At 46.3% G+C, this 25229-nt stretch overlaps 1 protein-coding gene across 3 annotated transcripts in view; it reads right to left on the minus strand.

The window, feature by feature from the left end:
* Nucleotides 1-10492: 10492 nt before the first annotated feature.
* Nucleotides 10493-25229, minus strand: part of SHISA9 (shisa family member 9) — a 308294-nt gene continuing 293557 nt past the window's right edge. For all 3 annotated transcript variants that reach the window (XM_066274824.1, XM_066274823.1, XM_066274822.1), the window contains one exon: nt 10493-13619. In XM_066274824.1, the coding sequence (XP_066130921.1) occupies nt 13240-13619 (380 nt within the window). In that variant the 3' untranslated portion in view covers nt 10493-13239. The remainder of the gene's footprint in view (nt 13620-25229) is intronic.

Here is a 25229-nt window from a genome sequence, read left to right on the forward strand (position 1 = left end):
GGCAACTGTTACGCAACACTTTTCAGTGTCACAAAACGACCAGAAACTGTAGTTCGCATCACAACTGCTGTTAACTAAGCTAATATCTAGCTAGGATGCTAGAGAAATGAAAAATACAAGTAGGCCCCTAGGCTTACTTAATTTTATCCAAAATATTTTGAACTTCATGGATTAGTCTGCGGGCCGCACAAAATTGTTCGGCTGGCCGCATGCGGCCCGTGGGCCGTGAGTTTGAGACCCCTGCTCTACACCATAGGGAGGAGGACAACAAAGTCCCCGATCATGAAGCTAAGTTCCAGAGCTAGAGTTAAAACTACGACTCTCCTGACTCCTAATGCAGTGCACTTGGGCATCCACGCATCTGCAAAACAGCAGGGCGGTCAGCTCTGCTGTTCGCATTCTCTCCTGACCTACCACTGCCCCAAAGCCATGAGCCCTAACTCTGTCTGCACTCCTTCAGGACTCAGGACTGCTGGCTGCACCCGTGCTCCTCACACACCACCCTTCCCTGGTCCCTAAGCTTGCATTGATGTGCACAACGATTTTCTGTTATCTCCATCCAAGCCACTTCCGGTCACACCTGAGGATGTGGGTTGAGTTGAACTCCCCGGAACTTCATAGCCTCTGAAGCCTTGGGAAGGGGCCTTAGGAAACAGCAGCAGGAGGAAGGCAACGAATAGGGCAGGAGGTTGGTTACGGTCCTGGTGATATGAAAACGAGGACTGTGATGAGGGGAAGGAGGACGCAAGACAGAAACGTAAAGAGCAAGTGAAGGAGGAAGTGGGGCAGAAGGAAGGAGAGGACAAACGACCAGGGTCAAAAAACAAGACACAGATAGAGAGGAAGATAGAGAAAGAGAGACTGTCTAAGGAAGGGCACACAGTCTGTAATTTATACGTCTGCCTCCTCCAGCTGATGCCAACATCTTGGAAGGCAGGACCAGTATCTGATTTATTTCAGTGTACCAATGCTTAGCCCTGAGCCTGACATATAGCAGCTGCTCAGTATATATCTGTCAAATAAATCAGTGAACAGAAAGACATCTTTGTAGAGCAAGCTTACGAAAGAAATGTATCATTCCTATTTTATAAATGAGAAAATTTAAGTCAGAGAGGCTAAATCAGTTAGGGGGCTGAAATTCTACCATAAACTAGGATGACGTCAAAGCTATGCCCCCATGCCTCCCATTAGCCATATTTGTATAGGTAAGTTTTCCCAACTTCCTGTGCTTATGAACCAAGGAAAACTCATCTTACTGACTGGACTAGTTGGGCCAGGGTAGTGTTCCCCAGAGATCAGGTAAAGGAGGTAGAACAGACATGACTGGCACTTTACCCAGATGCCCTCACATCCCTTTCCCGTATTTATGAGCCTCTTCCAGATCCCATGTGCCTGTGACTCTAGTCCTAGCATCTGAGACACTCTTTGAAGATCATCCCTCAGACTATTGACACGACTGCCCCCACATGCAGGGTGCCGGAGGCCTTGGGGCTTCCCATCTCTTTGGCGAATGACTGGTGGCTGTGGAATAATGAAAGCCCCGCTTCCTTGCTTGGAGGAGGTATGGATTCTAAGGTCTAGTACATGCCAGAGCTGCCTTCTGTGGGATGCTGCCTGAGATTGTACCCTTGTTTGGCTCTTCCCCTTCTGTCTGACTCCCACCATTCCCTTACCAGTTTCTGCTGGGATCTTTTTTTTTTCTTGTACATGAATCCTTCTGGGAATCCCAACATAAACAGAAGCAGAAATTAAGGTAGCCCATTAGCCTGGTTTCAATAAGTATAGATCAAGGATAAGCAAAGGTTCATATTAATGACTCCAATTTATAAAACATCTACTATGATTTTTTTTTCTTCTTTTCCAAGTAAGAGGAAGGGAGATAGAGAGACAGACTTCTGTATGTGCCCCGACCAGAATCCACCTGGCAACTTCCATCTGGGGCCAGGCTCACAACCAAGCTATTTTTAGCACCTGAGGCAGAGGCTCCATGGAGCCATCCTCAACACCTGGAGCTAATGTGCTTGAATCAATCAAGCCATGGCTATAGGAGAGGAAGAAAGGGAGAGGAGGAGTGGGGGAGAAGCAGATGGTTACTTCTGTGTGCTATGGCTGGGAATCAAACTCAGGATATCCACACACCAGGCTGACACTCTACCACTGAGCCAACTGGTCAGGGCCTCATCTACCATGATTAAATGTCTTATACAACTGATCTTAAATGATCAAGCCACATTGCAATGATCATATCCCTTCTAAAGATGAGAAAACATAGGCTCTGAACAAAGCTTTGTAGTGTCCCCAAGGCCACATAGCTAGAAGTGCTAGGGAGGGGATTTGAATCCAAGACTATCTGACAAGGCTTTTCTCTACTTGTGATGCTTGTCTTTATGGTACTGACTCATCCGTTTGTCCACATTCCATCTTCCTTTGCTTTTTGGTGGCAGAGGGAGGAATCCTTTCCCTTCAAGTCCCAGTACAATGCCTGGCACACAGTAGTGCTCTGTATTTGTTGAGCAAATAGCTAAATGAGGTGTTTTGAGATGAACTAAACACTCAGAAGTGCCTCTACATCTTCTCCCAAATTCTTCTGACTCAGTTTGACGCAGATTTCCATGGCAAACCATGAGACACAGGATAAAGGCTTTTTGACCTACATGGTGTTCATTTTTGTTACCCTAAATCTGGGGACTCACATGATGCCTAACCTGTAGAATTCCCGTACATTCAGCTCAACCGCCTTTGACAAGTGAACCCCAAAACAAAATTATAGCATCAAAACAGCTTCCCATTACCAAACATATGGCACCTCCGCATTATAAATTGCCTCTTTACAATCTTCCCACTTGGTACCTTTTAAGATGAAGACAATGAAGTGTTCTATTAGTGCATTGAGATTTTTTTCAAAAATGGGAGCCCTTTCATAGTTTTTTTAAAATGAGGCATTTATAAGATTTGAATCTAACGGAAACCTCTGAACTTGCAAAGAAGAAAAATTCAAGAGGATGTGACAAAATTATTTCTAGCAACCATGACATTTCTTGATGTGAAATGCTTTCTTTGAACTGTACAACACAGCACGAAGTTGGGATTTGGAATCTGACAAGAAAATAAGCGAGATGCCAAACTGACGATGAAGACGTTGTTCTCCGACGGAGGTTTTTTACCTCCATCACTGGGTCCAGCTCGTAGCAGCCACTTCGAGAGGGCTGAGTGGGATGCCGGAAGTGGTGGCCCCAGAGGGTGGCAGCCAGGTTTACATCCCCATAGCAGTGCTTGCTCTGCAACCTTAAGGACATCATTTGACTTCTCAGTTTTCCTATCTGTTAAATGGGGTTACTAACCCTTTCACAGTTTCTGGGAGGATTAAAGATCAGGGCTAGATTTTTTTTTTTCTTTAAACACAGAGAAGTTTAGAAGTTTAGTGAAGATGATAAAAATGGTGACTGACAGTAACAGATGACATGACATTTATTGCTTTTTCATGTACCAGGCACTGTCCAAAATGTGTCATCTGTTGTAAATTTGTTAAGAAAATTTTAGCTACTCTAACAGATAAACCCTAAAACCTCAGGGGTTAATAAACATAAAGGTTATTTCTCACGTAAAATTCGGTGAGTGATGGGGATGGTGGCGAGGAGAGTCATTGTTCCACCACATCATTCCGAAGCTCCAGCTGACCGAGTCTCTGCCCCCTGCTATGTGTGGTTTCCAAGCTTGCCCTGGGCATTGGCATCAACGTAGAAGGGGGACAGGGTTGGAGGATTATTCTGGAGGTTTTCATGGACCTGTTCTGACAGTAGCCTACATGCTTTCCACTCGTCTTGTACACAACCCAGCACATGAGCCCCCCAGCCTCGTGCCAGTGGAAAGGGCTGGGAAGCAGAGCGGAGTCGTTGTTCCGGCAGCCGCACGCCGCATTATGTCTTTGTTGGACTATCACTTGTGCTGCTTGTACGCTCCACAGGAAATGCCTCACACACTAAAGCTGGGGAGGAGGGGCTATGATTATCATCTCTATTGTTGGAGATGGAGAAACTGAGGCACCCAGAATGGTGGGGCTAAGATTTGGTCTCAGGTAAATTAGCTATCTCTCTGAAAGAGTCAGAGGGGTCATAGTTGCGCTCAGGTACTCACTACTCACAAAAGACACAACAGCTCAGGCTTCTGCACCGAGGGGCCTTACATACCATCTGTGACAGGCAGCCTCTAACTTGGTGCCGCATAACCCCCACTTTCCGGTCTACACAGCCATAAGGAATCCTCTCCCCTTGAGCAACTTGCTTCTAACCAATAGAATGGGACCATGCTGAGGGATCGTCACTTCTGCCACTAGATAAGAAGAGATTGTGACTTCTGTCTTGCTAGCAGACATGTTCTTTTGTCCTCTTGAATGAAGCAAGCTGACAGATTGGAGCAGTCCACATGGCAAGAAACTGAGGATAGCCTCCGGCCAGGAGCCAGGAAGGAACCAAGGCCCTCAGTCCAACAATCCCTGAGGAAGTGAACCCTGCCAACAGCCACGTGAGTGAGACCGCAAGCAGTTCTTTCCCCACTTGAGGCTTCAGATGAGATTTCAACCCTGCCTGATATCTTGACTGCAGTTTCCTGAAAGACCCCAGAAGCATAAGACCAAGCTAAGCCATGCTCAGATTCCCAACCTTGATAATAAATGTGCATTGTATTAAGCTGCAAAGTTTTGGAGTAATTACGTAGTTAAGCAGCAATGGTTAACTAATAAACCATCTGAAACCAATTCACAATCTGTTTTATCACCATGGATTTCATTATGATTTTATACCTCTAGATCTGAAAAACTTCTTCTATCAAGCAAACCACAAATTCATTGAGCAGGAACTTATTTTCTTCCCCATAATTCACTGAGACTGTATCTAAAAAGGTCTGCAGTAAAATCAGATCTCTAACACTAACACACTTGTAACATCACCAACAGCCAAAGGATTAGAAGAAATGGCACCATACCAAATTCAGACATGTCTTACCCAAAGCAAAGAAACTTGGTATTTCTTTTAATCCGTTCTGCTAAGCCTGGGGTATTTGATGATTTCCAAATGAGGTTTTAAAATCTTGCAAATAATATTGTCTGGGAGCTACTTTTGGAGCTTTATATAGATTGCCTTGTATCATTTTTATAACAGCCCTTTGATAGGTGTTATTATTATACCTACTCGAATTCAGACAAGGATCCTTTGACTCCAGAGGTCCTTCCTACTCTTGCCCAAAAGATTACACTGCCTCCTCTGGAAGGGAAATGACTTCCCCAAGGTCATACACATTGAATCAAAATTTCTAGTTTCTTGTCTTCTTGCTCCAGAGGCCAGTCCTGGAGCTGCTTTCTGTTCACATCAGGAAAATGAAAGCATTCTGTTTCATTGAAGGACAGACGGACAGAAACACCAACTGAGGCAGCACCAGGCTAGTTCAACGCCTCCAGGTCAGGGACAGCTGGTGGGAGTGGATACTGACTAGTGATTCCACCTGATCCAGAGTAGTTTGTTTTTCCCTGGACGTCGCTATATCTCCTTGGAACAATTTTAGTGCACACTATGGTTCCCAACTCTTTACTCCAAAGGAAGCAAGCACAGGGGTGAGTCATGAAAGAATGAAATGAATCACTGTGACGGGGTTCGCTGTGGAACCTACATATACACAAAAATGCAGGGATATTTCATCGCTTCATATGCATTTTGAAATATCCCCTAATTTATGTGAGCAGTATATATGGGTTTGAATTCCAACCCTGCCACTCACTAGGTGTACAATCTTAGATGAGTCATTTCACCTCTCTGTGCCTCAGTTTTCCCCATCTAGAAAGTGGAAACAATACCTTTTCCTCAGAGCACTGTTGAAAGAAGAAAATGAGGCAATGTATGTACAGTGCCTACCCTGGTACCGGGCGCATAATAAAATTTCAATCATTGGTGGCAAAAGGAGTTGTTGCTATTATTATTATTATACAGATTATTCTCTTTCAAGGCTAAGACTGTCTGAACTTATGAGAAAGATCTTTCAGTTTTGGGGAATGACTTTATTTCTACAGAGATTGATTGAAAAAAACAGAATCTGAAAATTTCTGGGACAGTGAGGTCCTTTTAATTGGGATCTTCAAAGCACTGGGCTGGGGAAAGTGTGTTTTAAATGGGAGGACATTATCATTAACTGTTTCCAACATGCCTTTAAATAAAGCATCCTCAGACAAGTCTGACAAGAGCTTCCTGGACCTCCGGACCATGCCCTTCTCCGTGGGGAGGGGTAAAGAGCCAGGAATAGCACCACGATCCACCCCAGGGTCTGGCTGGCCCTATTCCAGAGTGTTGTGAGGACTTTTAATACAATTGCTGCAAAACAATTATACAATGTGCTATGTGGGCAGAAGCTTGAGGTGGAATTCGAAAGATCTGGGTTGCAGTCAGCTCTGTTGCTGGCTTGCTGTCCCACTTTGTGCAAGTTGAATCTCTCTGAGCCTCAGTTTCTTCTTCTGGGAGTGGGGGATAATAAAAAATGCTACTTCATGGGGTTATCTTAAGGATTCAGTGAAATAAGAATTGTAACAAAGGCTGACTCTTAAGTGTTTACTAGGTGTTAATTAATGTCTTTTAATTTATTATTTTATCTCGCACAATAGCTAATGATAGTGATGCTATTATTATCCCTGTTTGAAAGAGGAGACAGTAGATCCAGGGGAGGAACAGATAATGTAGCTCTGAGTCTGACCAGTCCATGGGTGCTTAACCGAGACCCATTGACCTTTAAGGGACCCCTGGATAAAATTCAGTGGGTTTGGGAACTTGGAAGGTAAACACCAATCTTTATTTTTCACTAACCTCTAGTTGAATTTTGGTATGTCCCTCAATTATAAATGTGTACAACAAACCATCACACTATTAGCATTGATCTGGAACTATGCCACCAATAGAATCACAGTATTGTCACCTTAAATGGCATTTGGATTAGATATTAGATTTTGTTTTAATGCATTAGTTTTAAAAAAAAAATCACGTATATCATTGTATCACAAATGTGTGCTTTTAAAATCTTCTCTTCACTGTATTTTAAGATAATATTTCTTTTGTAATCCTATACATTCTATTTTATTTTGTGCATTTAAAATGTTCATTCTGAGAAAGGATTCATAGACTTCACCAGCCTGTCAGAGGGGCCCATTGTACAAAAAAGCTAAGAACCTCCATATCGGTCCACAGCAGTTGGAGCAACGCCAAGCCCTTAGCATAAAGCTCAGTGCCTAGCAAGTGCTCAGTGCACAGAAGCCTGTACAGTAGTAATGATTATTGCACCCAGCGAAATCCTGGTCATCCAGGACCAAACACTGGCGGTGATAAGGGGCTTGATCTGTTGACTCTCCAGATGCCACAGTGATGGAGGGGGAGGAACACTCAGTCAGCGAGAGAGCAGGAGTGGAGATTAGCTCTCCCAGACTCCTTCCTGGGATAAAGAATTAGTTTCAAAGAGTGCTTGTTTCAGGCCCCAGGGCACATACCAAATTGGAATCCATAGCAGCATCCAGTTTCTTTGGAGTCAGCCTCCGTCCATAACAGAGCAAGACCTTCAACACTGGACCTGGAGCCAAGGAGTGAGCGTCCCTCTCTCCGGAGCACACACCTCCCTCCGATGTCCTTCTGCATCCCAGGGCCCTCAGGGAAAGCCCACGGGCGTTGCAGGATCAGGGAACGTGGCATCATGCAGCGCTTCTCAGGGTGTGGACCAGGAGCATCTGCACTGTGATGATGGGGGATCCGTTACAAACACTGAATTCTGGGCCCCCAATCAGACCTACCTCACCTGGATCTCTATGGGAGAAGCTGGAAAATCAGCATTTTTATCAAGCTTCCGCCTGATTTACATGCTTATCCAAGTGAGAAACACTGGTATGATATGAGCTCCGTAGTTCAAATCCCGGTTCTAACCACTTACTCGTTAAATCACTTTGGGCAAAACTACTCCAGTTTTAGATAGATTTCCCACCTCCGAAGCTGCAGTGCTGCCTACCTCATACATTTGTTAGGACCAAACGTGACAACGCATGTCAAGTCTTCAGCAGTGTTTGGCACATAGTGGGAGATCTACAAATACACCTTATCAGATTGTTGCGTATGAGTTGTAACCAATCAGTGGCTTTATGAGCAAATTTTTAGTGTTTAATCCCCACCCCAGTCCCCAAGGCAAGATTCCCTGTCCTTCTACTGCATCCCTGGGGCTCTGATGGCTGCTGACCAGTGACTCCATCCCTGACAGTTCCCAAATGCTGGAGGAGCTTGCTCTGACATCCAGACTTCTCCAATAACCAGAATTATGCCAGAGAGAGAGAGAGAGAGAGAGAGAGAGACCGAGCCCATGGGGCCTCCTCTGTCTGGGAGACACTGAACGCCCACCTAATCTGTGAAGGATCTCTACGTCCCAGTGACTCACTCTGACCGCAGATTATGGCCCCCTGTCCTCTTTTGCTTGACTTTGACAATTTCTCTAAGTATCTGTATCTGGTGAGTGGTAGCTTCCTTCCCAGGAGACCTCAGCTCAGACCTCGGGCTTTGAGCAGCCCCTGTGAGCTCCTGCCTCCAGCCCTTGGGTCTTCAGGAAGAACTTCGGTACACAATGGCTGGCTTCCAATTACCAGCAGGTACACTTCTGTGCCCGGGGCTTCCTCCCTCCGATGCCACGGAAATGCCTCTGACCTCACACGGGACAGCCAGAAGTTTCTGACTACTAACAGGTGCTGAAAGCAAGGCTCAAATGCTGCCTGATGGGAGTTGGTGTGTAGACACACCCCAGCTCTCTCTCTCTCTCTGTTTGGGTGCGATAATTCTGAGTGTGCGATAACTCTACACCCTTTCTCCAAGTTCCCCTGCAGCACTAAACTGCAGTCACTCAGAGTGGCGGCTGGCATGAAAGAGTCCCATTACCAAACCGCTTTCCTTCCTTTGTCTCACCTCCCCTCTCTACCAGCGACCCCTTCGCTTCTCAGATAAACTGCTTGCACTCAAATCTGTGTCTCAGAGCCCCTTTCGAGGGAACCATACGAAGGCAGGTTTCTACCTGAAAATGTCAAACTCAATGCTAACAAGAAGCCAGGCAAGAAATAGAATTTAATATGTAGGGAAAGAATCCACTCTCCCATCTTTTCAATATTTGTGTTTCACAACCCTGGCCACTGATAAAAAATAAAAGTGCAAATCTAAGCAGGATTCTTGACCATTTAAGATAAATGTAGTTTTGATGAGGAGTCCTAGCAAGGGGACATTTTATAAGGCAGGACGTGAACTAAGAGACATGGCACAGACTCATCAGAAAAGCTTCAAACAAACAAAAAAAAAGTCTCCCGGAAACGTTGTATGAGTTGCTATTAACTAAAGTGTTTCCTTTTCCCTGTAATGATTTCCCATGTGTTCTGAATATTAAAAATTCAGCTCTTTGTGCTAATCCTGGGTGTCCCCCGATGAAAACTCAGGTTAGGCTATGTATGGAACCCTAGAAAGACACAGGGTGACCCCAACAGCATCACATATAATCCGTTTTATTGCCAGGTAAGAAATTCATTTTATATAGTGAATACATATGTTTACAAATAAACATTCTTAGAAAACAAACAAATGTGGTTTTTTTTTTCTTCATTGTAGGAAGTGTTATTGGTTTCATAAACTCTGCATTTGTCGACAAGTATTAACACAGGTTTTACTTGCAGAACATACGGTTACTAAAATATTTGCACATAAAATATGCTCCATTTGCACAAAGAAAACAAAACAAAACAAAACAAAACTGAGGGAATCAGATGAGGAGGAGGTCAGGCAGAGCCCGAGGCAGAGGGGGGCTGAGACGCTCGGGCAGGGCAGAGGGCAGTCGGACTGTGGGCCCACGGGGCTTTGGGCAGGGCAGAGGGCAGTCGGACTGTGGGCCCACGGGGCTGGAAGTCGGGGTAGTTCGTGGGGGCGGCCAGGACCAGGGCATGAGACGGGGAAGACACAGTCTCTCTGCCTTGCTCTGGTTTCTCTTCTATGTCTCCTTACGCTAACTATTGGATCCTTGTAGGTCCACGGTAGTCACAGCTCCCTGGCTCATCCCTTAGGAAGCCCTTTCAGCATCATGAGGTCTGTCCACCCTCCCCAGAGGAGGCCAAAGAATACGTCTCCCTGGCCACATGCCCCCCCTCGGTTTGGTTCCCAAAGCCGATTGGAAGGTCATGAGCCTGAGAGGTACTCCTCTCCTTGGGCTGCCATCCCTGCTCCGTCCTTTTGACTGTGCCACAACTCTGCTGCAGGTCCCCAGCTAACGGAAGGCACTGTGGACGGTGCCTACTCAGAAGAGAAGGAACATAGAGAAGAAAGAAAAGCCTGTAAATTTAGAGACCAAGAAAGGTCCTTAATCACAGTTGGGATAAAGGAGAGAGGAAGTGAGTAGAGGGCAGGGAGCAAAGTTAAGCTAAGAGGGAGACTAGAATCCCAGAACTTTTAAACTGGAGGGAACCTCCCAGATCAAGCCAGCCCAGTGTCTCCCGAAACATGGGCTGTGATCCGCTAGCTTGCGGGCCATGCTGGTAGTACATGGACACAGCGCTAATTAACACGGAGTCAGGTTGGAATTGATTCCCTTTGCATTCTTGTCAGCCATCTGGTGACTTCAAGGATTCACTCATTAGAGGCTGGTAGATCTTTAACAGCTCTTTAACTTGTGATAATCTTGTTTTAATGAAGAAAAAGGGAGAGAGAGGGAGATAGCGGGACAGAGGAGAAGGAAAGGGGGAGGGGGGAGAGCTAGAGAGAACACAAACACCAGGCTCTAGTTTAGACCTTCCCACAGGCAACAGGACCTAGCTAGAACTTAACAATTGCTGCTTTGTTGCCTTTGTACTTACTTTTTTATACTTACTTTTTGTTTCGAGTGACTGATGCTGGATTTTTTTTTTTTTTAATTTGTGAGGATGGCAGGAAGTTTTTCTTTTAAAAGTATTTAAAATGTATTGAAAACAAATCGATTTAGATACACTGTGATGGTGATACAGAGATATCAAAGGTTTGTTGCAGGTACACAGATAACTCAAGGAAACCAAGCCTCGTGGTTTGGTTTACCCCACTATGGGGAGCCTCAGGGTCCCAGCAAAGAGACTGAGAAAGTGGGCGATAAATCTCCCACCCCCATCTCGTCCAGCACAGAGCCTTGTTATGAAAGGAGACTTTCGATAGTGGCTTCTGTGCACAATTTCACTTTTAAAAACAGGCAGAGTTTTGCTATTTCAAGGAGTTTGCAAAGCTTGATCAGGCCTCAGCATCTTGGGTTTCAGGTAGGAGACGGCAGCCCAGAGAGATAAAACGCGTTGTCGATGTCACACATCAGCTGGGAGCGAATGGGACAATGACCACCTGGCTTCTCTGATTCCATGATGTCCAAGGGAGAGATGGGTGAGACGGAACGCTGGGGTCCAGCATCCGGGAAATGCTCTGAATCTTGTTGGGACCCTGTGCAGCTTCTGACACCCGGATCGTTAGGGGGTTTCTTGAAGGTTCCCGTTAAGTAGCTAAGACCTTTTGGGATTTGTCAAAAAACTTCTTACCTTAAATGCAAATCTCTCCTCTCTCTCATCAACCTTCTTTGGGCTTCCATCAAACAAATAGAACTAGCATGAAAACTGCCTTCGTGGGACACCCAAGGGCTATTGGCCATGAGAACCAAACTAAATCAACCCGGGAGAATTCTGGGTGGGAGAGGAATGCACTTAAGTATCTGGGGAGGTGGTTTGGAGGGCCCCTGGGAATTATGGGATGCAGCAATGCCCAGTGGGTTGGGGGAGCTGGAAAAATGGTAGAACTCATGGATTTGTGACAGTGTGGGAGGTAGGGGGGGGGTCTTGGTTTTTCTGTACCCCGGGCAATGCAGCTACCCCTCAAAGGGTATGACGGGGTGGGCTCACCAACAAACGGAGGATGGAAACATCTTCCACCACTGCAGAAAAACAGGAGGGAGGGAGGCTAAGAGAACACAGGTTGCACTTGGGAAATACGACTGTCACTAAACAGGAACACATTGAAGGCACCACCCACACTTATGACATTTTCAGTCCAAAGCAGTTGAAATTCGGCAGCTGCGGCGGCGGCGGCAATGGGCTGAAGGGAAGGGAGTCAGGGATTGACTGTCCGTGAAGGACCGGGTGTGTGTGTGTGTGTGTGTGTGTGTGTGTGTGTGTGTGTCTTGTCTCAGAGGCAAGGGGGACACGCCAGAAATAGGCCGCTCTGGGTCCTTTTCTCACCTCTTGTCAACTTTTCATCTGTGATTGTTCTTTTCTTTGTTCTTGATGTCATTGTGGATTTTTCCTAAGTCTTGAAGATTTGGGACAAAAATGAATCTGCTGTCTTTGTCCATTTTGTGATGGGCTTATATTTCATTTTCCTTTCTTTAGAAAGAAATTAGTTTACACTCTCTGCACCCTCTCCCCGCCATAAAAGCCCTTCCCTCCCATTTCCATGGTCATAGTCTCAAAGGGAGTCCTAAAAAGGCTCTTCCTTCCCCATCGCTGTCGGTGGGTTCAGGGTCATGTTTTGTGAGTTTGAGTGTGTGTCTTTTTTTTTTTTTTGCTTCCGACATTCATGATATGAAAAGGACTGTAAATAGAATGGTTAGCGTCCAGTTACTGTCTCGCGCTCAGCGAAATGGTGTCCATGTCACCACTTTTAGGGCTTAGAGAGCGCTTATAATGCGCATAAATTCCTCCCAAATGACTGCTCTCTGCACATGCACTCACCTCCAGTGTCCACCCCCATTTTCCGCCCCCTTCCACCCCGGCTCATTCAACCAGAAACAGACAGCTCGTGGTAAATGGTATATGTGCTCAAATGGACAATTTCTCTAAATTGTGCTACTGGTATTTTTCATCATAGATTTTAGTTTCAAGTTAGGAGGAAAAGAAAAATTAGCCCCACGGTTTGGGCCTGCGAGTCCGGCCACCGTGGGACTGAAGTCGAAAGAGTGTGCCTCAGTTTCCCCTTTGTTGTATTGCTGGATGCCCATGCTGGATTCCTGTTCAGCTGCCCACCAACACGCATTAGGCACGACCCAGGAAAAGCGTGATTCCATGTCACCAGCGGGTTTCTGGTCGGTTGGTGCGCGGAGTGAGTGTGGGTGGCTGTGGAGGGGAGGCCAGGGAGGGTGTGGGCCGGAATAATTTTTTGCCTCTCAGTTGAGTGTGGTCTCCAAGAAACTCCGCGTAGCGAAAGCTCAGACAGTCACCTCCGTTTTGCTGTTGGTGATGAAGTAGGGCTGCGGGGGCGGGTAGTGCTGGGAGCGAGTCCCCAACGGGTCGCTGGAGCCTGACTCGGCCGTGCCCAGCTTGCCTTTGTTGCCATAAGCCTGCCGCCGCAGGGACTGCTCGTTGGGGTCCCAGCCCTTGAAGTTGGTGGTGGAATTGTAGGCCAGGGGGTGTGGGGGCGTCTTGTTGGCGCGAGACTTTTGTCCGTTCTGCTTGGCGGGACCGTGCTCCGGGCTGAAGGCCCGCGGCTCGTCCTCCACTCTGACGGGGTGCAGAGGTAGGTTCCCCTTGGCGGCCAGCTCGGCCAGGTGCCGGCGCTTGGAGTAGAAGTCGTCATTTATCTTGTCGGCTGGACAGTGGGACAGGTGGACAGAGAAGGGGAGGAGAGAGCAGAGAGAGGGAGAGAGAGAGAGAGAGAGAGACAGTTAGGGACTGGCAAGTCACCCTGAAAACGGCATCAGAGTGGGCCAACAGTCCAAACGAGACACACATTGGGAACTGCACCTGGAACAGACGGCAGGAAGGACAGGTCATGTCCTTCTCACAAACAAGAGCAGGACCAAGACGGTAATGGCGTCCCCAACAGCATTGCTAGACCCCCTCAAACAAACACGTCTCCCACCACACTCATAGCTAACACTCTGCCATGCGCTTTCTTACAAAATGCAAGAGGTGCTTCTTTGTTATTAAAATGGAGCATTCTTGTTAGAGAAAGTATGGAGACATATTTGTATCTATCCCCACCACTCAAAAGAGCCGATATCAACACCGGAGTGAATATTTTTCTGGTCTTCTCAATAAAGAGAATTAATTGGGGATTTTCATTAGTGTGTTTGTTTTCTTTTATCAGTTAAGCAGAGCGGTGTTCAAATCCCCACTCTGTCAACTACTGGTAGTGTAACATTATTTAACTTTTATTATCACAGCTTCTGCATAAGACAAGTGTTAACAGCAGGGGTCCCCAACCTTTGTACACAGGGGGCCAGTTCACTGTCCCTCAGACTGTTGGAGGGCCGGACTATAAAAAAAACTATGAACAAATCCCTATGCACACTGCACATATCTTATTTTAAAGTAAAAAAACAAACCGAGAACAAATACAATATTTAAAATAAAGAACAAGTAAATTTAAATCAACAAACTGACCAGTATTTCAATGGGAACTATGCTCCTCTCACTGACCACCAATGAAAGAGGTACCCCTTCTGGAAGTGCTGCAGGGCCAGATAAATGGCCTCAGGGGGCCGCATGTGGCCCGCGGGCCGTAATTTGGGGACCCCTGGTTTACAGTAAAAGGTATATTTCATAGGGTTGCTTGGAAGGTTAAATGATATGATGTATGTAAAATACTTAGATATTTGCCACTGCCATTATTACAATTATCATTATAAATAGTTGATTTTTCCTGCAATATTCCATCAAGCATTCCCTCCTGTTGTTATAAATTAATAAACACATTTTAATGCCCACAGAATATTTTATTGAATGAAACTATTAAAATTAACCAATTCCCCTGTTGATGAACATTCAAGTTGTGCCAATATTTTGCTAATATAAATAAACTGAGAGGAGAATCTTCTAGACTACAGATCTCTTTGAATTTAGAATAACATTAAAAATATTTTCTTAGTTTACATCAGAGACTGGCAGACTATAGGCCATGGACCAAATCCCACAGCCACCTGTTTTTGAGAATAAAGTATTACTGGCACCGAGCCACGCCCATTAATTTTCCTATTGCCTGGGGCTGCTCACGCTCAGCAGTGGTAGGTCTGAGTCCTGAGACAGGGACTGCCTGGCCCACAAGGCTGAAATATTTACTATCCAGCCCTGAAATGAATTACCTGAAGTGAAATTACTTTTAAAGGGTGTGAACATTATTAAGGCCCTTGATATATATATTGCCAACAAATATATACTGCAAAAGCGTTAGACCAATTTCCACTCCATTCTTCCACTCTCCAGCACTGTTTCTTCCCTTTTTCTTTCTTTCTGTTTCTTTCTTCTTTATTTCTCTCTTTCTCCATTTCCTTTCCTTCCTTCTACCTCCCTTTCTCCTTTCCTCCTTCTCTCCCTTCCTTCCTTCCTCCCTCCCTCCCTCCCTCCCTCCCTCCTTCCCTCCCTCCCTCCTTTCCTTCCTTCCTTCCTTCCTTCCTTCCTTCCTTCCTTCCTTCCTTCCTTCCTTCCTTCTCTCTTCCTTTTCTTCTTCTTTCTTTCCCTATTTATTTATTTGATAAATTTATGAGACTTCCTTTTATTTTATTTTCTCTTACAATTATTTCCTTGTTAGATCTTCTACACTTCTTAAATTAATTTCTTATCAATACCTCTTTGAATTTACATCTCGAGAGAGAGGCCAGAAATATGTGCTGTCCTTTCATCCACTCTTACCACTTCCCATCCTATCACACACGTGGATTTATGTAAATTCATGCAACGTACCACCTCCCATCCTATCACACAGTTGGATTTACGTAAATTCATGCAATGTACCACCTCCCATCCTATCACACACGTGGATTTACGTAAACTCACGCAGACCATCACAGTTCCATGTTTCTTTTATTGTTTGATCCTTTCAATAATCCTGATGTTAACCCCTGCTTGACAGACTACGAAACTGTGGAAATGATTTAACCCAGGACGCCACACGTTCACTTTGTAGGCTTCATACAGTTTAAGTTGGGCTTCTGTTCTTGTTAATGTAAAGGGCCCCGACAGATACAATCTTTCAAGAGAAAGTCCTCCTTTGCATAAATTCCACAGCTGTCTAAAGATACAGAATGTCAAAGCCAAAGGGAACCTGGGAGCCTGCTACTGAGGAAGCTGAGAGCACACAGTCCTGGAACTGCCATGCATTGCTCACAGTGCCATGAGTCAGACTAGATCTCCATCTTCCCGCCCTCCAGAGCGAAGTTCTAGGTTTCCAATGCAATGAAGTTTCCATGGAAGCATACTCTGATATCCCCCTTGAACTTCAAAATTCAGGTATCCAGTCACATCCAGGGCAGGTTCACTGGCACCCCTCCCCCCATTCCAGGAGGCCAGACTGACCGCATCAACATTACTCGCACCTGTTCTTCAGGTTCCTCCCTCTCTCTGGCATGGGAACTATTCAGTCACTTAAGCCATAAACATGGGAGCAGTTGCTGACTTCATTCCCCCTCCTCCCCGCCCAACTGTTAACCCATTAAGTCCTTCTCGCCTTGCCTAACAAGCACCTCTCTAACCTATTCCGTTCCGGCCCCTCACACGCACTTTGAATGTTGCTCTACACCCTGCCTCGAGTTTCACTTCCCCCCGCCCACTCTCCACACTGCAGTCGAGGGCATATTTCTAAAAGGCAAGACTGACCACGTCACTCATCTACCAAAACCTCTTCGAGCAACTTGTTCTGTCCTTTAGTCATCCGTGGGGCATGTGCTAGACACTGGAAATCTAAGGCAGAATCAGAAACAGACTTGGTCCCTGCCCTCCGGGAGGGTATTCGCCTAGGGAGGGGCAGATAGTGACCAAATGGTCCCACGAATTACATAACAGTGCAAACATGATTCGTGCTGGGAAGAGCATCGGTCTTACGAGTACAGTGAGATCTCTGAGTTGGTCTGAGAACCAGATGTTGGCACAGACCTGTCCCACCCCTTCATTTATGCAGGATTCTCTGTTTTTCATCTTTCAAGACTTAGCTGAGGTGCTGACCCCGGACTCCCTCAGGGACCCCACTCCCTCCACCCTGGCACTGACCGTGCTGCTTTACAAGTTTCCATTGTCACATCTATGTCCTCCCAGTAGAGCTTGGGAGCTTCGAGAGCAAGGGGCCTTCTCTTTCCATCTGTACAACTCAGTGGCTCTCAACCTTGGCAGGACATGGGAATCACATGGGGAAGTTTTCAAGAGTTCAGATTCCTGGACCCCTCCCTCAAACAATTTAATCAGAATCTTTGAGGGTCTGGCTCAGACATAGATTTTTTTTTTTAATGCCCTACCCCCAGGAGGTTCTAACATGTAGGCAGAGCTGGGAAGCACAAGCTGAGCCCCGGCACCTAACACAGTGTCGGCACATAGATCTCTGTAAAGAACTAAAAGACAATGACCTCCCATCTCACTCCTGTTTCCCCCAACTGCCTCTCGCGTCAGTTACCACTCCCTTCTAGGAAGTCTGACGAGGGCGGATCCCACCATGGTAGGCTCTTGTCCATGGCCCATGTCATGCCTGCCATTTACACTTCCCTGTGCCATTCAGTCATTATTCTTCATCTCTCCCACTGGAGTTCCAAGAGGGCAGGGCCAGCTCTGATTTTTGCTCATTCTTGCATAAGCAATGTCCAACCTAGTGCCTAGCAGATATTAGATCCTCAATAAGTAAATATTCAGTGAGTTCATGTATGAGCAAGATACCGTAACAGAACAGGGACTATCGGGACGACAGCTGGAGCGGATACTCCCTTTCCCTGTTCCTCATGGAAGGCTTACGCGCAGTCATTATGTTCCCGGGCATGATCCAGAATCGTTCATCCTCATGTTTCTCCTTCCAGACCGCGGACTAGTCTCGGGTCTGCTCAGAACATGGGATGCCTTCCAGGTTTCTTGCTTCTGACAAGCTGAGAAAATTGATGATGAAGTAGATGTCTCAGTAGCTGAAATAGGTAGTGTCTTCTCAGAAAGATCTAAAGAAAAATAGTCCGAGGCATCCTACACCTGCCGAGTCGGTGCAGACACAGGAAGAAGCCTCATCAAGAGGAATCGCGGAGTTGCACATGGAAACTCTATGTCCTTCTCCGCACTCACCCCCGAACTGGTATTTTTGGTGAGCTTGGCACCAGGCACTCCCCGAGCATAGAAGGTGTTCAGTAGCTGGCACCCAAGCGGAGTAGACAGGAAAGTCTGTGAGCTCTGGAATCAGACACACCCAAGTTTATGAGACCTCCGGATGTCACTTAGCCTCTTAAAACTCTATTTCTTAGGTGTAAAATGGAGATAATATAAACTACTCTGCAGTTTATCACGAGGAATAAATTCTCTGAGATTGTATAAGCTACGTGACACGATTCTGAACTATAGTAACTATTTAATACATATATTTTGCTTCCTGGCCCATGAAAGAGCTGGGTTAGATCCAACAGACATTTGTTGAGCCCTCGCTCTGAGTCAGGCAACCTGCTAAGCACAAAGGAGGCACGTGTCTAAATCAACCAACCTTCTCTCCTTTCTTCTTTCCCTCTCTGCTTCCCACCACCCACCACGGGTGTTGAGGACCGAGTGTGCCCTATGACATGGCATAAGAAGGGGCACTGATCTATTTGAGAGGAAGAGCTGATTAGGAAAGGCATCCTGAAGATGTGCTCTGGGGCTGCGACGTGGCGAAGAGTCACAGCGCAGCATTCCGGGTGAGGGGACACGTAGTGTGCAGCAAACATGGCCATCATATTCTGCAGTGCCTTCCATCAAGAGGAGGACTCTATCCCCCCACCGTTAGAATCTGGCTTGGCCTTGTAATTGGCTTGATGTCATGTATGTCTTGAACGTAGCCTTTTATGAGTCCTACGGCTTCTGCTCTCAGGTTCTCAGTATCCTTCATCCACATGGAGAAGGAAGACTAGGTCAGCCTGCTGTGGGATGAGACTCCTGCGGGCCAGTTGCCCATGCCCATCACCACCACCAGCCTGCTCACTGCCAATATGGAGCGAGGCCATCCTGGACCAGACGGCCATTGGCTGACCTGCCAGCTGACTCCAGATGCTGAGTAAGCCTGCCCGAGACCAATCAGTCCAGCCTGAACCAGAAGAGCTGCCCAGCAGACCCAGAAGCAGAAACTTAGTAACTGGTTGCTATTACGCAGAATTAGCTAACTGATACGGGAGGCATTTGCGAAAGCCCTGAGGCAGGAGGGAACGAGGTGTCTTGAAGAAACTGGAACTGTATCTGTGTGGTGGAGCGAAGAAAGCAAGGGCCACTATATCACCTAATGTCCTGTTGGCAAGACTGTGTCATTTGCACCTGCTTTTCAGTATAACCACCCGCCCTCCACTGGAATCTGATGTGTTTTAAAGAGGTGAAGAACAGGCTCAGATTCCTTGCCTGGGGCACACACCTGTTCTTCAAAGAGTTCTTCTCAAGAGAATTCCAACAACGACACTGTGTGTGGTTGGTGGTGGATGAACTGTTCCCATAACCAGAACATGGAATTTTCCCGAAACCCTCTCTCTCGGGTTTCTGGTCGCATCTGCTTTGGCTCCGGGAGCGGGTGGAAATGCTGACATGGCTACTCTGGGCTTTGTGCAGTGTGGTCCCTGTCTTTGTATATTAAAAAAGCTCCTTGTGAAGGAAGTAACAGATTCATTAAACAGCTTTGTAAGCCCTATTAATAAATGCATTAACCTAATCAGCCCTGGTATCTCGTGGGCAGATGGCTGACAAGTCGCCCAGGAAACAGATGTGTGAGCCTTTCAACAAAGCTGGTCCTCTCCGGCTTGGTTTCTTTTTTTTTTTTTTTTTTTTCATTTAAAAAGAGGCAGAAAGAATAAAAAAAAAAGGTGCTTTCCTTCCAGTGAGCTTAATTGCCTTGAAGGAATTGAGGCTGTAAAATGAAACTGAACCTTCCTCCATCTGTCTCTCTCCTAATTAGCAGCAGACACTCGTACAGGTGGGAGGTGGGATGGAGGTCCTGCTTCTGTGGAAACGGAGACAGTCAAGGTAATAATCAATTTTCAAAACCAGTTGCACATCTGAAGGTCTCGGCAGGGGGCCTCCCACCGACCTTCTTTCCTTGGGCCACAGGTACCGGACTGACGGAGGGTTTCCCGCAGCCCATCCTCACGTGGGTTTCAGGTGATGGATTTCAGGTAAGCAAACCAAAGCTTTCCCCATCCCTCATCTGTCCCTGCCTTTGGTCCAAGAACAAGTGGAAATGAAGTGATTAGTCTTCCCATCAAACCTATGAATAAAATTCAACTTATCTGCAACAGCCCTGAGGTCTGCACGACCGGCCTCTGGCTCTTTGTCTACTTCCATCTCTCCCGCCCTTATGAGCCCATGACACAGTGGATTAGTTCTCCAGGGCTGCCATAACAAATTACTGCGAACCAGGAGGCTTAGAACAATAGAAATGTATTCTCTCCCAGTTCTTTTTTTTTTTTGGGGGGGGGGAAGAGACAGAGAGAGAGAGAGAGCCAGAGAGAGGGACAGATAGGGACAGACAGAAATGGAGAGAGATGAGAAGCATCAGTTCTTCGTTGTAGCCCCTTTCGTTGTTCATTGATTGCTTTCCCATATGTGCCTTGACAGGGGGCTACAGCAGAGCGAGTGAGCCCTTGTTCAAGCCAGCAACCTTTGGGATCAAGCCAATGACCATGGGGTCATGTCTATGACCCCACGCTCAAGCCAGCGACCCCACACTCAAACTGGTGAGCCTCTGCTCAAGCCGGACGAGCCCGCGCTCAAGCCGGCGATCTCAGGGTTTTGAATCTGGGTTTTTCGCATCCCACTCCGACACTCTATCCACTGTGCTACTGCCTGGTCAGGTTTTCTCCCAGTTCTTGAAGCCAGAAGTCTGAAACCAAGGTGTTAGCAGGGTCACGCTCCCCCTGCAGGCTCTAAGAGTGGGTCTCTTCTTGCTTCTTCTGGCTTCTGGTGGATGCAGCCATCCTTGGCATTCTGTGCCTTATAGCTCATCACTCCAGTCTCTGCCTCTGACTTTACCAGTCTGTCCTCTGTGTATGGGTCCATGTGTGCAAATTTCTCAGTCATTGGATTAGGACCCACATTAATGCAATCTGGCCTCGTTTTAACTTGATTCCATCTGCAAAGACTTTATTTCCGAGTGTGGCACGGTCTGAGGTTCTGAGTAGACACAGATCGGAGGGGTACTATTTGTCACAGTTCACATGGGATTCTTGTCTGCTCCTGAACACACGGAGCTTTCCATCTCAGAGCCAGTGCCCCTTGGCCTGCTGTTCTCGCTGCCAAATGCTCTTCCTTTTGTTTGCATATCTGCTTCCTTCTTGGCGATTTGGTGCTCTGATCAAAACCTATTTCTTCAGAAAGTTCTTTCTGATGACCCAGTCAAAACAGAGCCTTCCTGCCTCCCAGTTTCTCTTGTCACCTCTCCCTATCTTGATTAACCTATATCATTCTATGAAAGTATCTTTCTTAGTTACTTGTGTATTATCTGTCTCCCTTGATTAGAATAGAAGCTCCAATGAGGGTAGAGATCATATCTTCTCTGCTCACTATTGTATCCCCAACTCCTCGCCCAGTGCCTGGCACAGAGTAGGGGTACAGTCATATGCATTGGATGAAGAAGCGGAAGTACTGGATACATTTCAGTTCCAATGGCATTCTCTAAAACACTAGAAATAGGCAGGATTCTTCATCTTCCGATCGTCTAGTCTGTATTATCTAATTTCATGTGTCAACCTGACTGGTCCATGGTTGTTGGGATTAAACATTATTTCTTGATGTGTCTGTAAAGGTGTTTCTGGGTGAGATTAGCATTTGGTGGACTCAGCGAAGTAGTCTGCCCTCCCTAGTGTGAGTGGGCATCATCCAATCCCTTGAGCAACTGAACAGAACAAGAAGCAGAGGGAGGAGGATGCATGGTCTGCCTTCCTGCCTGTCTGAGCTGGGACATTGGTCTTCTTCCTTTTGGACTGAGATTTACAACAGTGGCTCCCCTGGTTCTCAGACAGCCGGACTCAGCCTAGACTCACACCTCCAGGTGTGGTGTCCTGGGTTTCTAACTTGCAGACAATAGACCGTGGGACTTTCTCAGCCTCCATAATAGCATGAACCAATTCTTCGTAATAAATCTCCATATATATATATAACTCATATATGAATATTCATATAGGATATATATGTATTTCTATTTTATATATATACATGAAAGGAGATTTATTATGGGAAATTGGTTCAATCAAACCAATAGCATACATACATATATATACATATAGAGTCAACCCTTGAACAACACGGATTTGAACTGCATGGGTATAGTTCATACGTGAATTTTTTCAATTGATTCACATAGATCAAACCCATGTCATTCAAGGGTCAACGCCGCAGCTGGGAATCTGCGAATGTGGAGGGATGACTAGTTATGCAGATATTTGACTGTGCAGAAGGTCAGTGCCTCTAACCCATGATGTCCAAGGGTCAACCGTATGCGCTATGATTTGGTTTTTCTGGACACCCCTGAATAATACCTAGTTCATATCACAGAAGGCTGAGCGAGCTATGTTTCACAGGGATAGGGCTAAAGCCTGGGTGAAGTTCCTTTGTTTCTGGGGCAGGATAAGCAGGCTGCTGGCCGGCTCCGTATCCCTGGCTGGAAACTTGCAGAGCCATGAGTTTCCTTTAGCAGCCCCAGCTTGGAGGAGGTGGAATGAAGCCGCGTGAAGGGGCCGGGCTGGTTAGATGGCGTGGGGATAGCAGCATGGTAGGTGCTGACACGGTCTCCCTGCGGCTTCCCCAGCGGCTCCCTGAGTAAAGGCTCCCCTTCGTCACGTGTGTGCTCCGTTCTGGTTACTCAGCTGCGGACTCGACGCTCATTAACTCCTCTAATACTCTCAACATCCTAATGAGGTAGGTGCTAGTATCGCTCACTTTATAAATAGGGAAACTGAGGCTAGAAAGCTTTGGTAACTTGTCCAAGTGGTGGAGCTGGAATTTGAACACAAGATACTTGGCGGAATTCCAGGATCTTGGAATTTATGAATGTGTTGCTACAACACTCACCACTAATTAACTACTTGCCTGCCGTAGAGAAGACTGCCTTGTTTCTTTAAGGAGGGTTTCTCTCAAGAAAAAGATTCCTCCAAAACTAAGAAAAAGGGAAGACAGGGTGAGAATTATGTAGAGAAAACACTTTTCTTGGCTTCCCCTCTCAAAACACCAGGGATTTAGAGTAGCCATGTAAATATGGTATTTTTCAAAGAAACATCAAAATGTCACAACTGAAGATTGGGTCCAATATGACAATGGAGCAAAACCATGTTTTGAGATATTCACCATCGTTTCTTTTCAGGGGGCTTCCACTCTGCCCTCCCCAGCCCTCAGGGAGCAGCAGTCACTTCCGATGATGACAAAGAGACAAACAAAGTGTTGGTGTTGAATCTCACACCGGGCTCTTCACAGTGATAGCAGTCTTGAAAGGAAGACTTCAGCAGTAAGATCAGGAAATACTTTTAGAGGTAGGGCTATTAATAATATAGTCAAGAACTAGAAGGAATTGGGCAGCAGGTTTATTCAGTATATAACAATTTGGGAGAATGCATGCCTGATTTTGTGATTGTAGCATCTTGTTTCCAATGTAAGAGAAAAAGCATAAACTATGAGAGCAGATAGATTGAGTTCAAATCCCAGCTCTTCCACTTATAATCTGGAGATCTTGAGCCAGTTAGCTAAGTTGTCTGAGTTTCCCTGATAAAACTGAAAATAAAATAGTAATGCCCATGTGCCAGGGCACTGAGGGCATTGAAGAGAATTGTGTGCCTTTTGTAAAGTAGCCATGTTCTTGGCTCATAGTAGGTATTCAATAGATGGTAGCTGCTATTGTTGTTGTTTTTAGAAAATAAAAACAGTATAAAATCAGGATAATAAGATCCACTTTGCAGAGCGCAGTGAAGTAAATGAGACAAGGTATGTAAAGACACAAACCACTATGAGTGGCACATAGTAGGACTCCTTAAGTATATATATATATACCCTGACCTGAGAAGATGTTGTAAAAGACTGTTCCCTGTTTTCCAGATATCATCTACATTGGATTGTGTGGTCACTCAGCTCCAAAATAAATTTCCCCAGCCACCTTGGAGGCTAAATTTGGCCAGGTGGCTAACTTCTCACCAATGAAATGTTAGCAAAAGTGATGCATCCAATTTTCACTTTGCCTTATCTGTTTAAAAGAAAACTGGCTGCCTTGGGTGTTCTCTCATCTCTCTTTCCACGGACTATCCCAACAATCAACGATAACGATGCAGAAGAGGATAATATGGTAGAGGGAGGTAGAGAAACAATGTTGCAGGGGCCTGGGTTCTTGAGTGATGACATGGAGCGGAGCTGCCCCACCAGCCTTGACCCTTGAAGCTACTATGCAAAAGAAAAATAGACTTCTTTCTTTTTTTTTTTTTTTTGTATTTTTCTGAAGCTGGAAACGGGGAGAGACAGTCAGACAGACTCCCGCATGCGCCCGACCAGGATCCACCCGGCACGCCCACCAGGGGGCGATGCTCTGCCCACCAGGGGGCGATGCTCTGCCCCTCCGGGGCATTGCTCTGTTGCGACCGGAGCCACTCTAGCGCCTGGGGCAGAGGCCGAGGAGCCATCCCCAGCGCCCGGGGCCATCTTTGCTCCAATGGAGCCTCGCTGCGGGAGGGGAAGAGAGAGACAGAGAGGAAGGAGAGGGGGAGGGGTGGAGAAGCAGATGGGCGCTTCTCCTGTGTGCCCTGGCTGCAAATCGAACCCAGGACTCCCACACGCCAGGCCGATGCTCTACCACTGAGCCAACCGGCCAGGGCGACTTCTTTCTTTTTAACCACTGTATTTTGGAGCCTTTTGCTACAGTAGGACAGTATTTACTTTTTTACTTCTGTAGTAATATTTTCTGGGTCTCATTTTTTTTTTCCTTCACAAGCTCAATTAAAAAGTAAAAAGGAGGGACAGTTCCTGTTGTTAAAAAAATTATCCAGGTATTTCTCTCTTCTTTTGAAGTAGATTCTATAAAGCTACGCAGGTTCCTGAAGCTGTCTCAGCTGGCAGAAACAACAAAGGCAAGAAAAAAAAACCCAACTTCCCAGGCAGGAGAGGGCAGGGGAGGAGACGAGCAGACCAGTCTTTATGGCGAATTCGCCATGTTTCTCCTGGTCCAGGGCCTTGCTGTAGAGACACAAGCAGGGCAAAATCACATTTGAACTAGGTCCTAATGAAGCTCCGAGTCCTGGGCTATTCCCAGGCACCCCAT

The sequence above is a fragment of the Saccopteryx bilineata genome, chromosome 4 (assembly GCF_036850765.1).
Source record: "Saccopteryx bilineata isolate mSacBil1 chromosome 4, mSacBil1_pri_phased_curated, whole genome shotgun sequence".
Lineage (NCBI taxonomy): Eukaryota > Metazoa > Chordata > Mammalia > Chiroptera > Emballonuridae > Saccopteryx > Saccopteryx bilineata.